The sequence below is a fragment of the Lepidochelys kempii genome, chromosome 11, assembly GCF_965140285.1.
Source record: "Lepidochelys kempii isolate rLepKem1 chromosome 11, rLepKem1.hap1, whole genome shotgun sequence".
NCBI classification, from domain to species: domain Eukaryota; kingdom Metazoa; phylum Chordata; order Testudines; family Cheloniidae; genus Lepidochelys; species Lepidochelys kempii.
In genome coordinates, this window is record NC_136390.1 from 11,000,133 (window position 1) to 11,017,192 (window position 17,060).

The following is a 17,060-nucleotide window of genomic DNA, read 5'->3' on the forward strand; positions in this document are numbered from 1 at the left end:
TATGAAAAAGGTAAGTCAGAGTTATAAGCTTGCCTCTAGAACCCAGGTAAAGTGCTAGGTCATGATCCCAGAGGGGGGAAAGGAAATATCCCATTTCATGTCTCCAGTATCTGCTTACATTAAGGAGGTGGGGTGCAGATCACAATATGAAAAAGGTTAGTCATAGTTAAGGTTAAGATTCTGTCACAGGTATTTTTAGTAAAAGTTATGGACAGCTTGCAGGCAATAAACAAAAATGCTTAGGCTTGCAGATGCTCCAGCCCCCCCACTGCTCCTGTGGCAGGTGCTGACCATTGCTGCTCCAGCCCCTGGGGGACTGACCCAACCCCAACCGCTGCTCTGACAGGCCAGCTGTTTGGTGGCACCAGGGCTGACCGCTGGTTAGCTGTTCTGGCAGCCTCCATCCTGGCTGCTGCTCCAGTGGTCCCAGAGCCAGCTGCTGCCATTTGTTTTGGGGGCCACTGCTTCAGGGCTGGCTACTGCTCCGGCAACCCTGGGGCTGGCCGCTGGCCACCTGTTCTGGCAGCTGCTGCTGCTCTAGCAGCCCTGTCCCAGAAGAAGTAATGGCATCCGTGATCTCTGTGACAGATTCGTATCCTTAGTCATAGTACTAAGCTACTGCATCTAGAACCCAGGCGCAATGCTTGGCAATGTTCCTGTGAAAGTAGGGTGCGGTTAGGGAAGTAGGTTGGAAATTCATTTAAATTGTGGCCCCTATGAAGTAAACCCTTAAATGGATAATACACGACTCATGTCATTTCTCAGGAAGCTGCAAACAAACAATCAAACTGGAAACACACTAGGTGATCAAACTGGGTGAAAGACAACAAGGATTGTTCAGGCACTATCCCATTTCATTCTGCAGTTTAAGGCAGCTGCCATTCAAATATACCCATTTGTTACATAGAAGAACATTTTCAAGGGGGTATTTTCAAATTTTCAAATATATTTAGTTGCCTAAAGAAGCAGTTTAGGCTGCTTTTCTGAAAATCCAACTAGACACCTAACTACTTCTGAAAAGCTAGCCCCAAATCCTTTCAGTTTAGGGCCTAGCACCTGACATCTATACACAGAAAAGCTGATCCAGTCATCCTCTGGCAAGAGTCCACTGATTTTCTATTGCCTGATAGATCCTGAAATCTAACTGCACTCATTGTGTTAACTATCAGTGTGGGCAAAGTGACTGATAATTTTCTGAACTCTCCTTTGAGTATTGTGTTGTATATATGTCATACCCATCTATTTATCAGCTCACAATGCAGCTCATTAAAATATGGTCACTGCAGATTGATCTACCGCAGACTCTGTTCAGTGCAGAATTGTTCCTTACAACGTTTTCTCATGCTCTGTTCTCTGGGTTTATATGTTTCCACGTCTACCTTCATAGGGCTGGAAAGTCACCAGTCTAATCTGTTTTACTAGAGAGAAAACTGCTCACAGATATTCTTAGGTAGAAAAGTTTTAATAAATAGTGATCCAGTTAACTCTCAGTTTAGCTGAAAAACACACAATCCTCACTTGGATTTGGCATCATTTACTCTTATTGATGATTTTTATACCTCTGCAGTATGGTACTGAGGAATGATGATACACAACAGTGTTTAAGAGAAAACAAGACTGTATGTGCCATGTGACAATGGAAATGAATTGCTGGAAAGGTCACTCTCTTTGAACACTGAACAAGGAGCTTGATTAGAATAAGAAAGATTGCATTAACCTTAAAACTACTCTCTCTGCTTCTCTAGGGAAATGCCCCCACCGCCATGCCTGTCTGAAATCCTTCTACAGTTTTGAAGAAAGAGTATATATATACTCTCACAGAATACAGGGCATCATTGTGACAGAGAAAATTAAAGACATTGTAGTTTGTGGAAAATGCTGCTTACAACAGATAACAGTAGCCACAGAAACAAGTTTGTGAGGCAAGTCCTAGTAAACCAAAATAGCTCTAAGATTCTCCTTGCTTTTCTTTAGCAGTGAGGTTGTGTGGCAACAAAACGTCCTTTGGAGTAGGATATGGCTATAATTCTGTGTTAACATGTTATCTAGTTGCATGGGGCTCAACAATAAAGTCAATGGGGTGTAAGTCAGGGCAGAATTTGCCTCCTACTATACTTCTCCCAGTGCTTTAATAATAACCTTCACAACATCCCTACAACATACTAACCCCCAACTGAAAGATAGGGAAATGAATGAATTGTCCCAAGACCACATGAGTCAGGATCAGAACTCAGGATTCCAGGCTCCCAATACTGTGCTCAGGCCCCTTGTTCACCTCTCTCAACCTACTATCTAAAAGTTTGGCATAAAGTGATGAAATGAGATGGTTAGATTGAAAATCCCCTAAAAGATACATTTTGTGTTTTATGTTAATTAAAACTCACCTGAATTCTGTCAGGAACACCTGTACTGTCCATTCGACTGGCTACATTGACTGTGTTTCCCCAGATGTCATATTGAGGTTTGCGTGCTCCTATTACCCCGGCTACCACAGGACCAATATTTAACCCTAGAAACAGAAAAGAAACCCCAGTGCTTCAGGTCCATTGTCTATACACCATCACCAGACTGCTGCGCTGGGCATCACAACATGGGGAATAGATGGCCAGCCCTCTGTGGAGAAAGAGGTGGTTAGGGACTATTTAGAAAAGCTGGACATGCACAAGTCCATGGGGCCGGATGAGTTGCATCCGAGAGTGCTAAAGGAACTGGCGGCTGTGATTGCAGAGCCATTGGCCATTATCTTTGAAAACTCATGGCGAATGGGGGAAGTCCCGGATGACTGGAAAAAGGCTAATGTAGTGCCCATCTTTAAAAAAGGGAAGAAGGAGGATCCTGGGAACTACAGGCCAGTCAGCCTCACTTCAGTCCCTGGAAAAATCATGGAGCAGGTCCTCAAAGAATCAATCCTGAAGCACTTAGAGGAGAGGAAAGTGATCAGGAACAGTCAGCATGGATTCACCAAGGGAAAGTCATGCCTGACTAATCTAATCGCCTTCTATGATGAGATTACTGGTTCTGTGGATGAAGGGAAAGCAGTGGATGTATTGTTTCTTGACTTTAGCAAAGCTTTTGACACTGTCTCCCACAGTATTCTTGTCAGCAAGTTAAAGAAGTATGGGCTGGATGAATGCACTATAATGTGGGTAGAAAGTTGGCTAGATTGTCGGGCTCAACGCGTAGTGATCAATGGCTCCATGTCTAGTTGGCAGCCGGTGTAAGTGGAGTGCCCCAGGGGTCGGTCCTGGGGCTGGTTTTGTTCAATATCTTCATAAATGATCTGGAGGATGGTGTGGATTGCACTCTCAGCAAATTTGCGGATGATACTAAACTGGGAGGAGTGGTAGATACGCTGGAGGGCAGGGATAGGACACAGAGGGACCTAGACAAATTGGAGGATTGGGCCAAAAGAAATCTGATGAGGTTCAATAAGGATAAGTGCAGGGTCCTGCACTTAGGACTGAAGAACCCAATGCACAGCTACAGACTAGGGACCGAATGGCTAGGCAGCAGTTCTGCGGAAAAGGACCTAGGGCTGACAGTGGACGAGAAGCTGGATATGAGTCAGCAGTGTGCCCTTGTTGCCAAGAAGGCCAATGGTATTTTGGGTTGTATAAGTAGGGGCATAGCCAGCAGATCGAGGGACGTGATCGTTCCCCTCTATTCGACATTGGTGAGGCCTCATCTGGAGTACTGTGTCCAGTTTTGGGCCCCACACTACAAGAAGGATGTGGATAAATTGGAGAGAGTCCAGCGAAGGGCAACAAAAATGATTAGGGGTCTGGAACACATGACTTATGAGGAGAGGCTGAGGGAACTGGGATTGTTTAGTCTGCAGAAGAGAAGAATGAGCGGGGATTTGATAGCTGCTTTCAACTACCTGAGAGGTGGTTCCAGAGAGAATGGTTCTAGACTATTCTCAGTGGTAGAGGAGGACAGGACAAGAAGTAATGGTCTCAAGTTGCAGTGGGGGAGGTTTAGGTTGGATATTAGGAAAAACTTTTTCACTAGGAGGGTGGTGAAACACTGGAATGCGTTACCTAGGGAGGTGGTAGAATCTCCTTCCTTAGAAGTTTTTAAGGTCAGGCTTGACAAATCCCTGGCTGGGATGATTTAATTGGGGATTGGTCCTGCTTTGAGCAGGGGGTTGGACTAGATGACCTCCTGAGGTCCCTTCCAAACCTGATATTCTATGATCACCCAGGAGTCATGGGAGCAGGCTGTTCATCAGGCACATATATGAATGTTCCAAGGCTAGGCATTTCCCTTTTTAAATCCAGAAATAACCCATAAAACCTTCCAGCTGTGCAGTATGTTGTTTTTTAAAGCTGTGGGTAGATTGGGAGAAGTATATGCCACGGGGAAAAACGGGGTCTTCTATGTGATAATACAGAGTCCTGATGATTTCCTTAGCCTAAATATCACCTTAGGGGGTTGTCACATTCTTTTCCTTCTCATGTCTTCCGCTATTTTTAAAAGGAAATTTAATGTGCAGGTCAGGTGATAGAATGACAGGCCTTGAGACTGAAGTCTATGTCCACATAGCAGGTGTACCGGGGCAGTAACAATGAAAGATTCCCAGTCCTGCCCAGATGCCAGCGTGCCTCAACCTTCACACAGTACGAGCCTCTGTGACTGTTCAATCTTTGGCCTTGCTGCAGCCAACATCACTTCCCTACTAGTGCCAATCCTAGTGGTGGTTTCCGTAAGTGAACACTTGTCCTCAAAGAACTGGACAGACTCACCAAAGAAAAGCATCATAACTAGTTCTCTGTCCCAACAGGCCGGATTCACTGGAACCAGCGAACTTGTAGCTTTTAAATATAAATTAAGCTGCACTTTTAACTCTAGATGAAGTGGCCAGGTTGGAATGAACATCAATAAAAATTAATTCTGTAACCTCAATCCAAATATGTTACCTATTTTCATCTGGAAGTTGTTGAACGAATGCTCATTAATGTACTTCATTTGGTCCATTAACTTCATGGCAAAGTCAGCCAGAGCTTTGATGTGTGTTTTTCCCACCTTGTCATAAGTGGAGTCATTGAGGCCTGAAGCAGCCATGTACGTACTGCCAATGGTTTTGATCTTCTCCAGCTGCCGGAATTGATCCTCACTTATTATCTGTTTCACAGAAAGAGACCAAAGTTACAGAATAAGACTTGATGCACACTAATACATGCTGTTTAACTCATCCTTACAGCAACGAAGTATGGCATGGCACATCCACTATGAAAAATTGTATCAAGCGTGTCCGTGACTCTGTGGTCAGAGTCCATGGATCTCCAGCCAGGTAACAATATGTAATACACAAAGGAAGGACAATTATTTGTTGCTGCAGAAGAGGGTAAGGAAAAGAAAGTGACCTTAAACTAAAACAGGTTAAAGACTGAGAATGTGTGTGATGAGGACTGGACTGGTCCCATTGCTGCTTGACTTCCTTCTCATGAGGGAAGCGTTGAACTGATTCTGTTTGCTCTGTCAGTAGAACTAGCAAGATTAACGGTCTCTCACTCACTTCATCAAAGTCTGCAATAATTTCATTGAGGAGCCTCAGACATTCCACCCCTTCGTTGTTTGCCTCTAACTCCACGTAGAACTCCGAGAAGTTGCTGATGGAGGCAAACATGACAGCCACGCACTCACAGGACTGGTAATACAGCTCATCGTTTCGCCGCTCTTGTGCCAGGAAATGGGCTGCCACGTCCTTTGGCAAGATGTTGTGGAGGAGGCGTCTATTGTACGCCTGCAGCTCCTCCATTTCCTCTTTCTCTTCAGTGGCCTAGTTGAGAAAAGAGAAAGAGAATCATGCTGGCCATTCTAGTTGCTACTTGGGAGGAGAGAGAACTGAAAGTGAGCTCACAGAACCAGAGAGCAGAATATTAATGCACTTCAGAAACATGGCCATACTTGATGTAAACATTTGCCCTGTTTCTGAGCCTGCTCAGCTCCCACGAGGAGATCATTTCAATAGGGCCGAGGTAGAATCAGCACCTCACAGGATTGTACCCTTTGTCCCAGGAAACTCAGTTTGCATGAGGTTTGCTAATACATATGGATGCTCATGAAATGTAATTACAATTGAGCTTACACAAAATCAAGCTAGTCTATAGCTCTCTCAGTGAACCTGTTCAGAGTTCCTGTATTATAAGGGAGATCTTCACCATTGGAGTGCAATCCCCAGCCCACTCTGCGCTGACCTGCCAGAGTCTGGAATAGATGACCTTCAGGTCAGTCTGCAAAGTCTATCTGCTTTCCCAGGTATTTTCAGAAGGGGAGGAGGAATATGTTTGAGTGGATGGGAGGTTGAGTTGGAAGGGGTTGTGGAGGGGTGTTAGATTCTGAACATTGGCCTAGCGTGCATGGATTTTAGGATTTAGATGAAATGGAACCTATTGGATGGATGTACTTTCATAGGATGAGGAGGACACAATAAAATAAGAGAATAAGCCAGGGGTCTCAAACTCAGATGACCATGAAGGCCACATGAGGACTAGTACATTAGCCTGAGGGCCGCACCACTGACCACCACACCCCGCTGCCCCGGCCCCGCTCCCACTCCACCCCTTCTGTGAGGCCCCGCCCCTCCCAGGGGGTGCAGGGTGTGGCAGGGGGCTCAGGGCAGGGGGTTAGGGTGCAGGAGGCAGGTGGGGTGCGTCAGGGGCTCAGGGCAGGGGGTTGGGGTGCAGCAGGGGGCTTAGGGCAGGGAGTCGGGATGCAGGAGGGGTGTGAAGTGCAGCAGGGGGCTTAGGGCAGGGAGTCGGGATGCAGCAGGGGTGTGGAGTGCAGCAGGGGGCTCAGGGCAGGGGGTTGGGGTGCAGGAGGTGTGCGGGGTGTGCTAGGGGGCTCAGGGCAGGGGGTCAGGGTGCAGGAGGGGTTGGCTCCCTGCCTGCCTGTCCTGCTGATGTGCTGCTCCAGGAAGCGGCCAGGCACGGGGGGGGGGTGGGGGGGGCGGGGCAGTGTGTCTCCCCTGCAGCTCCCATTGGCTGGGAATGGGGAACCGCAGCCAATGGGAGCTTCGGGGGAGGTACCTGGAGGAGCGGCCAGGGCAACACACAGACCCCTGGGCCCCCAGGTCCTGGTCGCTTCCTGGAGTGGCACAGGGGCAGGGCAGGCAGGCAGAGAGGAAGCCTTCCCTGCCCCCGGTGCGCCCCGAGCTGGAGCCGCTTTAGGTAAATGCTAGGTAGGCGGGGGTGCCGCAGGGAGCTGGCGGGCTGCAGAAAATAACCCTGCGGGCCGCATATGGCCCGCAGGCCATGTGTTTGAGACCCCTGGTATAAGCTCACTATGTGACTCAGACTTCACGGATAATCCTTCTGAGTTCTCCTTGTAAACCTAATTAGTACCAGCTTTGCAGTCAGTGAACTCCACTGATTTCACTGGAGATGCTCCTGTGAGAATGCATCAGTCCGGCATACATTGTGCCTCTTCCGTCACTACCATCTGGTAATCGCTGTCTTCCCTCCCCACCCCCCTGAAAAACCACAAAACAAAAGGAAGGAAGGAAGGAAATCTGTACAGGCAGTAAGTGTGAACTGTGTGGCTAATACACAATAACCACTGAACTGCCCTCCTCACAGCAACATCAAACAGCTGTCCCAGGTAGTGTGCGCTTTCACTCCTCTGGAAACCAGGACTTCAGTGATAGCTTCCTGACACTGTGAACCTGATTTATACAAATAAGGCCACTTCTGGAATGTGATATTTCCAGGTCTGACGCGAAAAACAGGAACATGGAATCTACAAGGGCCAATTAGGTCTGCTTTCCTGCATGGAAAATGCTTAGATCCATCTGGAGAAGCAACACTATCGAAGGACTGAGCACAGGATGGGAACTCTGAATACTAAACTTGGCTCTGTTCTGAATCGTGGAGCAGCCATGGGCACGTCCCCTCACCTCTCTTTTGTTTCCTCATTTATAAACTTGAGGTAACAATATTTACCTACATGCCAAGGGAGCACTAATTAGTTAACGCTTGTACAGAAGTTTGAAGCTGTATGTGGCATTATGTAAATATCCTATTATTATTAGTGTGATATCTTGCTATGTGAATATTAATCCATTTAGTCTGGTATCAGGAGTCCACTAACAGCCAGGATTTGACTGAAAAAGGGAAAAAACTATAAAGCATCTAGCCAGCTCCAGTGCTTTATGTGAGAGCGAAGTTGAAAACTCCACTGTGAGTCCTTCAAACATTCATTCATCTTGTACCCTGATGGATTTACCTTGGTTATTATCCTGGCTGGCCCAGCTGTGTTATTAGGGATTGTCAAATTGCCCAGCCTTTTTAAAAAATTAAGCCACAAAACATTCATAGGATCTAAATATGTTAATATACCCAAACTCCGATAACCATATCTCTGAAAGCTGCAAACTAAAGCCTACCCAACTTGGTTTCTGCTTAGATTTCAGAGGTGGTTTCTATATTTGTTTACATAGAGATCAAGGTCCAAAAGAAGCAGAGATGTCTGATAACTTCTGAAAGCTGTACAGACTTTTTCTGCTGCCTGCCTCTGATTTCAGAATTCAGCAGCATGGTTAAAGAAAACAAATGGTGCCTTGCTATGTGACCTTTGGCAAGTGGTCTAACCTGCCTACGCCTCAGTTTAGCCAGCTGTAAAATGGGGATAACGCTTACCCCAATAAATTAAGCAACATAGAATCCCTGTAGATAAGGCACATCAAGTGCTTTAAGACCCTTGAATGAAAGATGCCACAGAAGTGAAGAGCACTATTGGTCTGTCGGATTGTAGGCAATGTCCAGCTCTAATTCATGGGCATTTGATCACACTGTCCATCACTGTAGGGCAATAGTTTTGCATTATGAAACACAACTTCAATGCATTATGCAAACACATATAGCACCCACCCACCTGCAGTTTCCAAAGGAAGTCGAGCCTTGCTGTGGATTCCACCTGCTGGGCATGCAGATATAATGCCAGGACAAAAACAGTTATGACGATAGGGGTCACAATCTTCAGTGCCACTCTCGACACTTTCTGGGAGCTAGAGTCAAGGAGAAGACAGAAGCCTGTGAATATTCTCAGCCCTCTGCTCCTGACCAGGAAGAACATAGCTGTAACTGTAAGCTCCATCTCTCTCTTGAAGGCACGATTGTGCAACCTAATGTTTGTTTTGCAAGAGCAGTTGAGGGAATTTTCCTGACTCGCCATTTGAACAATACTTGTGGTTGCTTGCAACCTTTGCAGTTGATAATTGGTTTCAAATATGACATCTGAAACTGGAGATTAGATTAAACTTCTTAAAGGGACATTGTCAATATAAAAGCCATTTCTAAAAAGCCACTAACACAACACTATACTCGGTAAAACTGAAATAACTTTAAAAATCTTGTTTACTTAGCACCATTTATGCTTTTTTCCCTTCCCCATTAGGCTTGGACAGTGAAACTAGACTGCTTAGTTTCAAGGTGTGTGTGGTTAATAGCTAATCTCTCCCTCTCTCTCTTTCATTTACAATTATTCAAAAGTTACACTTTATGGAAATTTTAAAATCTCTTTCCCCCCGCCCCCAAAATCCCCTTTTGAATTTAAAATTATGAAAACATTTATTAAAGTAAGACCTTCAATCTTTTTTAAAAAACAAAATCTACAATCTGGACCAGTAGCTAGTTGGCATCATACCTTTCAGAATACACTCCAAGAACAAGCATACATGCCTGGTCACTATTCAGCACCTTTGAAGTATCTATACTTTATTGTGCCAGCTCATAGGAGCAATGACAAGAACTAGCAGAAGCCTTGCTATCTGTGACTCAAACATGATGCTACTACATTTTTGTGAACATTTTAAAAGGCAATTTTGGACATGAAATGTGAAAAAAAGAAACTCACCATGTTGATGTTGCATTAGAGAACTCACTGGAAAAAAATCAGACATATTTAAGGTGAATATTTTGGTTTGATCTCTTCAGGAGTAACACAAAAGTCTTTTTGACATCACTGAGGACTTTACAGTCCTGCAGTTTTAACACTGAGTGGCGCTACAATCCTTTTAAACAGTCTTTCATTACTGGCCAGTAGTTACATTGAAAGGTGAAGAATGATGCTATTACATTAATTTCTCTTGAAGTGAGAGTGTGAATTAAACATACATTATGTGTAAAGATCAGTGGGAAAGTTAATTTTCAGAAGACCATCCAGGATTTAAAATCCAATGGAAGGCACTTGGCAAAAGCCTGTGCATGTTTCAGAACATTTCTGAACTACCGGATCCATCTTCCCAATTCATGAATTCTTTAATATTAAAAAGGGACTTCTTTTAAGTAAACCAGCAGTTCTCAACCTGTGGCCCGCAGGCTGCTTGCGGCCCAATCAGCAGACAGCTGTGGCCCATGTGACATCCTCAGGCCCATATACAGGTAGTACATATATTGTGTGGATGTAGCCCACATAACAGAGAGAGAGCTGGATATGCGGCCCACATTGGTAAATAGGTTGAGAAACACTGAAGTAAACTTTAAGGGTCACTTTAGATACCAGTTTGCATTACTAGTACTGTGCTGGGTATGCTGCAAGAGACATTCATTTAACAGAGTTGTGGGAGAGGGCGGAGGGTATGCTCCTCTTACAAAGAAGGGGTGGCAAGGCACTTTTTTGAGAGTAGCTGCCTCGCAAGTTCCTGTCTGATTGTTTGTTTCATGTTGCTGGGGCTAGGCTGTAGTATGAATTGAGTGTTCAGTGTCGAGCACCCTATATAAGTGTCTTTTCTTTTTTAACTGTTTACACAGAAATAAATCAATGATTATTATTATGGTGCCACTGGTGTGCATTGTGCTTTACAGGCAAATCAGAGGACATAACCTTACCCTGAGACCTTACAATATCCCTGAATACTTTGTGCTAAACTATTGTGCAATTTTTGTTATACTGAGACTAAAGCTATGTCTACACTTAAACCACTATCAAACGCTTCAGTGTAGACACTTGCTACAACAACAGATGTTCTCCCATCACTGTAGTTAATCAACCTCCCTGACAGGCAGTAGCTATGTCGGCAGAAGAATTCTTCCCACCAGGGATTAGATTGTCAAATGTATCGCTCAGGGGTGTGGATTTTTCACACCCTTGAGTGACGTAGCTGGTTCAACCTAACTTTTAAGTGTAGACGTGAACTAAGAAGACTATTTGACTTATCGCTGTAGAATTAGAGATAGAATCCACCAAAACCCAAGAAGCATAGTGAAAAAACATTTGGTTCCCTAATCTTATTTCTTACAGAAGATTTTCTGCTGTATTGAGACCAGGGATCCCTCTCATTTTGATTTATAAATACATCTTTATCTTGCACACTATTCATAACAGACTTCTTAGCCACTTTACTCTGCTACACCAGCAATACACAGGGTCCAGGCTGTATGTATCAGCGTACACAATTCAGGAGCTTTGGAGATTGCTGAATGCCTGATCTAAACTGTAGGCACTAACCTTGGCTGTAAATCATAGGGATAGGGAAACTGTGATTTATAATAAAGCCTTGGTGAACAAAAAAGCCTGCTGCCGCAAATGATTTCTTTCTATTAATAGGTTGAGGGAGACTCATGTTTTGTGGCAGGAATATTTTACAGCGTTTGCACCGATTGGAACAGCAGAAAAATGTACTATTCAACCAGGTTAGTGTATTTCCCAGCTGAGGGCAGTGGATATATATGGGGGTCGATTCTCCCCTGTGGCGAGGATCTACCTGACACAGGATAGTCGTGGTGAGAGACGGAAGAGGCCATCAGGGTGCTCGTTGTGTGACTCCCAGATCCTGCAATACCTGCCCCGGGTGTAAGTGAAAGTAGCTCTTCAGCTGCTCTAATTCACATCACAGGCATAAGGTGACTTAAGAACCTCGTACTAATAGAGGATTGGCATAGCAAAGTAGGATGAGTTAAGTGGGGTGTGGGGGGGAGATGACCACATGGGGAGACTTCCTTACCTGAGCTTGAGATTTCAGGAATATCCTTTGACAAAAGATTCAGCAAGAAGGCATGTATTATATGGGTGCAATATATACATGTAAGTGCTTGGTCGGCCTGACGGCTGGGGTTCTCAGGAACACTGGCATTCAGTAAGTATTGAAAGATTTGGCCAAGCTCACTCAGTCATCCCTATTAGTTTGTAACAATGTGGCACAGAGGCCCATTGGTGCCTGCTGGCCAAGGCTTCACTGATCTGTGTCAGCAACTCCTAATAGGCCTGACAAACTCACTACACCTAACACACTGCTTTTGCAGTAAATTATTCCCACATAGTGTCTTGTTAGGTATCAAATGAAAAGTGGTGTCATTAATATCAATGTGAAATGTATGTACTGATGATATTTAAAAAGTTATGTACAGAAAATATATCCTGAGCGTATGTATCAAAGGTATGAGTCACCAGCAGGGACAGGTTCTCTCTCAGCACAGGGGTGTTTGGATAGCTAGCTAATTTACATATAAATAAAGCCTTGTATTGTTTCACAACAGGCCTCTCTTCACTGATTAGAACTGAATGCTAATAAAGAACAGAGACATGTGAAGTCAGCATGAAGGCAACAGGCACCAGAGAAAAAACAGGCTTTGTCTCCACTTAAACCACTCCACTAGCACATCAGTGTAGAGAGGTTCTCCCATCGCTATAGTTAATCCACCTCCCCAAGAGGCAGGTAGATAGGTTGATAGAAGAATCTGTCTGTCAGCATGATGCTGTCTACACTGGAGGTTTGGTTGGCATTCTAGATTTCTCTCTCTCAGGGTTGTCGAGTTTTCACAGCCCTGAGAGATATAGCTATGCCTATGTAAGTTTTCAGTGTAGACCTGCCCCTAGAGGGTTTTACTGATGCTGGGGACAAAATCACTAACTTTGGGGGAAAATAAGAGGAAGGGAAAAGGACACGTCCTGGTCCATCACGGAGGGCACACAAAGGACAGGGCTTTTGGACCCATGAACAGTGGATCCAGCCATGTGGGTTGATGATGCTGGAAGAAAGGTTTAGGTGATTTCAGACAAGGATTTTAGCCTGTTAAAGTTAAGTTTAGACACCAAGGAGCATGTTATACTTTTTATTTCATATGTAACCATTCCTGTTTCCATTAACCTTACCCAGTATCTTAATCTTTGATGATAAACGTATGATTGTTTCACTATATCTCCATGCTGTGGTGTTATAAAGGACCTGATCTTAAGCTGGGGACCTGGTCAGTGAAGCTGTGTGTATACTGTTCCCTTGGGAATAGTTACTGTGAGTGTCCAGTGACATGGGCTGGACACCACCAGGAGACACTTCAGAAGAGGAGCTCAGGGACTGAAGTACACCAAGTGTTAACCTGCAAGCAAAGGTAAGATGGCAGAGCCCTGAAGAGACTCTCCGAGTGACTAAGAGAGTGAGTGTGTCAGGGAGCTGACACCCAGTTTAGCACCAGCAAGTCTCTCTCTGGCTGAGGAAGGGGGATAATCAGGTGACTCACAATCCTAGACACAAAAAGAAACCATCACAAACAAGTCTGGGAAAACTGGGGGAGCTCCAGAGTAATGGAAAAAAGCGAATGTTGTGCCATTATTTAAAACAAGTAAATGGGACGACCTGGGCAACTAGACTGGTTAGTCTGACATCAGTCTCAAGCAAAATCATGGAAAGGCTAATATGGGATGCAACTGGTAAAGAATTAAAAAATGGTAGTTTAATGAAAGACAGTCAACATGGTTTGATGGAACATGGGCCATGTCAAACAAACTTGATGCTGTTTTTTGATGCGATTACAAAGTTTGGGTTGTAAAGGTGATTTTTCACATAACATTCTGATAAAAGAGTAAGCACTATACCAAATCAATGTAGCCCATATTAGATGGATTAAAAACTGGTTAACTGACTGATCACAAAAAGTAACTGTAAATGGGGAATCATTATCCACAGGAATATAAGTCATAGGACTGGAAGAGACCTCCTTGGTCACTGAGCCCAGTCCCCTGCTACTGCAGAAAACACCATCAAGTAATCCTGTTAATAAACTTATCAAGCTCCATCTTAAAATTAGTTCGGTTGTTTGCCTCCACTACTCCTATTGTAAGAAGGAGGGGGTGTTTCTAGTGGACTTTCAGAGGGACTATTCTTGGCCTCATGCTATTCAATATTTTTAGCAATGATCTGCAGAAAACATTAAGTCATTGCAAGTGAAGTATGCAGATAACACAAAAATTGTTGGAGTGGTAATTAATCATGGGAACAAGTAGGTAATACAGACCAAGCAGGATCGTTTGATAGATGCGCTTCTTTGGGCAACATGTGTAGGAGCAGCCCTAGGCATTTTGCCAACCAAACAATTTCAGCCCCCCGCCCCCCAAAAGCGGCAGAGAAAACAAAAAAATGGCCAGCCAACCAGTGGAGGAGGTGGAAAAAAAAGTCATGGCCCCTGAAAGCTGGTGCCCAGGACAACCGTCCTGCTGAACCAGCCCTGAACATGCATTTTTCACACAGCAGAATGTGAGATCGTACATCTAAGAACAAAGAACATCGTTCACACTTACAAGATGCGGGACTGAATCTTGGTATGCAGTGACTCTGAGAAGGACTGAGGGGTTACACCATATAATCAGCTGAACATGAGCTTCCAGTGTAATGCTGTAGCTAGTCAGCAAATGCAATCCTTGCATGAATAAACACAGGAATATCAAGTGGGAGTACAGAGGTGGTTTTACCTTAGCGTACGGCATTAGTGAGACCATTACTGGAATACTGCATCCAATTCTGGTGTCCATACTTCGAAAAATATGTTGATAAATGGAAAGTGTTCTGCAAAGAGCTACAAGTACAGTTCAAAATCTTATAATGAAAGGCTGAAGAAGCTTAATCTAGTTTATCCAAGAGGAGGTTAAGAGATCACTTGATCATGTCTACAAGTACCTACATGGGGAAGAGATTTCTGATAGTAGATGGATCTTTAGTCTAGCACAGAGGTGGGCAAACTACGGCGTGCAGGCCACAGCCGGTCCGCGGGACCGTCCTGCCTGGCCCCTAAGCTCCCAGCCAGGGAGGCTAGCCCCCAGCCCCTCCCCCGGTGCCTCAGTGTGCCGCACTCTGGCCCACCACTCCTGTTGAGCAGCTCGGGCAGCAGGGCTGGCTCCGGCCAGGCGGCATGGTAAGGAGGTGGGGAGCGGGGGGTTGGATGGGGTGGAGGTTTTGGGGGCAGTCAGGGGACAGGGAGCAGTTGGATAGGCGTGGGAGACATGGGGGGGCTGTCAGAGGGCGGGGGTGTAGATAGGGGTTGGGACAGTCAGGGGACAGGGAGCAGGGGGGTGGTTAAGGGGACAGGGGGAGGTTGGATGTGGCAGAGATTCTGGGTGTGTGTGTCAGGGGATGGGAAACGGGGGGTTGTATAGGGGGTGAGGTCCCAGGAGGAGCAGTCAGGGGACAAGAAGCAGGGGGGTTGGATGGGTCAGGGTTCTGAGGGGGGGCATTCGGGGCTGGAAGTGGCGATGCCAGGCTGTTTGGGGAGGCACAGCCTTCCTTACATGGCCCTCCATACAGTTTGGAAACCCCGATGTGGCCCTCGGGCCAAAAAGTTTGCCCACCCCTGGTCTAGTAGAAAAAGGCATAACAAGATCCAATGGGTGGAAGCTGAAGCTAGCCAATCCAGAATAAACCTAAAATGAAAATTTCAAAATTGAGGCTAATCAATAAATTAGTAAATCTACCTTGGTGCAACTTACCTAGGAACATGATGTACATTCCATCTCAAGACTGGATGTTGTTCTAAAAGATATGCTTATAGCTCAAGCAGAAACTGTGGGCTTGATGCAAAATTACTGGGTGAAGTTTTCTGGCCTATGTTATGCAGGAGGTCAGACTGGATTATCATAACGATGCCTTTTGGTCTTAAAAGCTATGAGTCTATGAAGTTAATTTTCTCTCCTGCATGGCAGATGAGTTTTACGTAACACTAGCTTTGCTCTTCTAGTTATACTTCAAGTGTCACGATGCTGGTGTGTCATTGTAGTCATGTCTAGTGATTTCCAGTGCATTACTATCAGTCTTCAGTTGCTTGCATGGTGGAATGGTTTGTACCCAGAAGTACAAAGTGACATCTGTATAGTTCCTAATGAGTGAATGTATTCTAAAGCCTGCAGAATAGACAGTAATTATATAACTACACCAGGAGTCCAAATAAAAGTATCACGAGGCTGTGTTTTTTATGTCAGCTGGACGTGGTGGTACATCTCTAGATTGTGTGTTGTACACTGACTACCCATCTCTCATAAGACACAAATGGAGTGCTATGCTTTGTGGTGTTAGCTGCTAATGGAGCTTTTAGTGGAAACAAAAATAATTTAATGAGAATACAGCAGCACAGAAATTTCTTTCTGGGAAAAACTGCTGATTTCCTCCACCTTATTACTGACATTTTGATTGCGGAGTGATGTAAATTACGCTTTTAAGTGCTGTAATCTTGCAGAACGCTAGGTTTACCAAGAATGTGATGCCTTTTGGGGTATAAAATGCTTTTTTTCTCCAAATTATGTTTCTATGTTATTTCTTCAAACAGGCAAAGCTATTTTGGGATACATTTTCTCCTAAAAGAAGGAAATAAAACCCCCAAAAGAGATTAATTGCATCAAAACTACTGACAATGAATATGGCAAAGAAGCGATACTAGTGCCACTTGGCTTCCTGCACAATTTTGTTTGCTTATGCTAACAAACTATTTGCAATGATTCCATTGTAAATTTAAAGGAGAACCTATAAAATCATAAATTATTATTGGACACATAATAATACTAATAAAAGTGGTTTTGAATGTTATGAAAATTGAGCATACCCAGCTCAAAAGAACCAACGGACACCAGAAAGGACATGAAACCATCCATGTGGAGCAGTTGTCTCCATCTCAAATGATGTGAAATTAGGACAGATGAACATGTAAGAAAACAATGGAATATGTGGTGGGCAACTCAGGAGGAGTGTGTGTGTGTGTGTGTGTGTGTGTGTGTGTGTGTGTGTGTGTGTGTGTGTGTGTGTGTGTGTGTGTGTGTGTGTGTGTGTGTGTGCACGCCCGCCCTCCCCAACATCTTGAGGA

General features: G+C 44.7%; 1 protein-coding gene across 1 annotated transcript in view; it reads right to left on the minus strand.

Annotated features, from left to right (window-relative positions):
- Window positions 1–17,060, minus strand: part of ADCY5 (adenylate cyclase 5) — a 333,999-nt gene that overhangs the window by 2,122 nt on the left and 314,817 nt on the right. Inside the window, exons 16-20 of the mRNA XM_073305113.2 lie at window positions 9,856–9,882; window positions 8,875–9,007; window positions 5,519–5,782; window positions 4,920–5,124; window positions 2,385–2,509 (exon numbers count right to left, since the gene is read on the minus strand). Coding sequence (XP_073161214.1) covers window positions 2,385–2,509; window positions 4,920–5,124; window positions 5,519–5,782; window positions 8,875–9,007; window positions 9,856–9,882 — 754 coding nt within the window. The remainder of the gene's footprint in view (window positions 1–2,384; window positions 2,510–4,919; window positions 5,125–5,518; window positions 5,783–8,874; window positions 9,008–9,855; window positions 9,883–17,060) is intronic.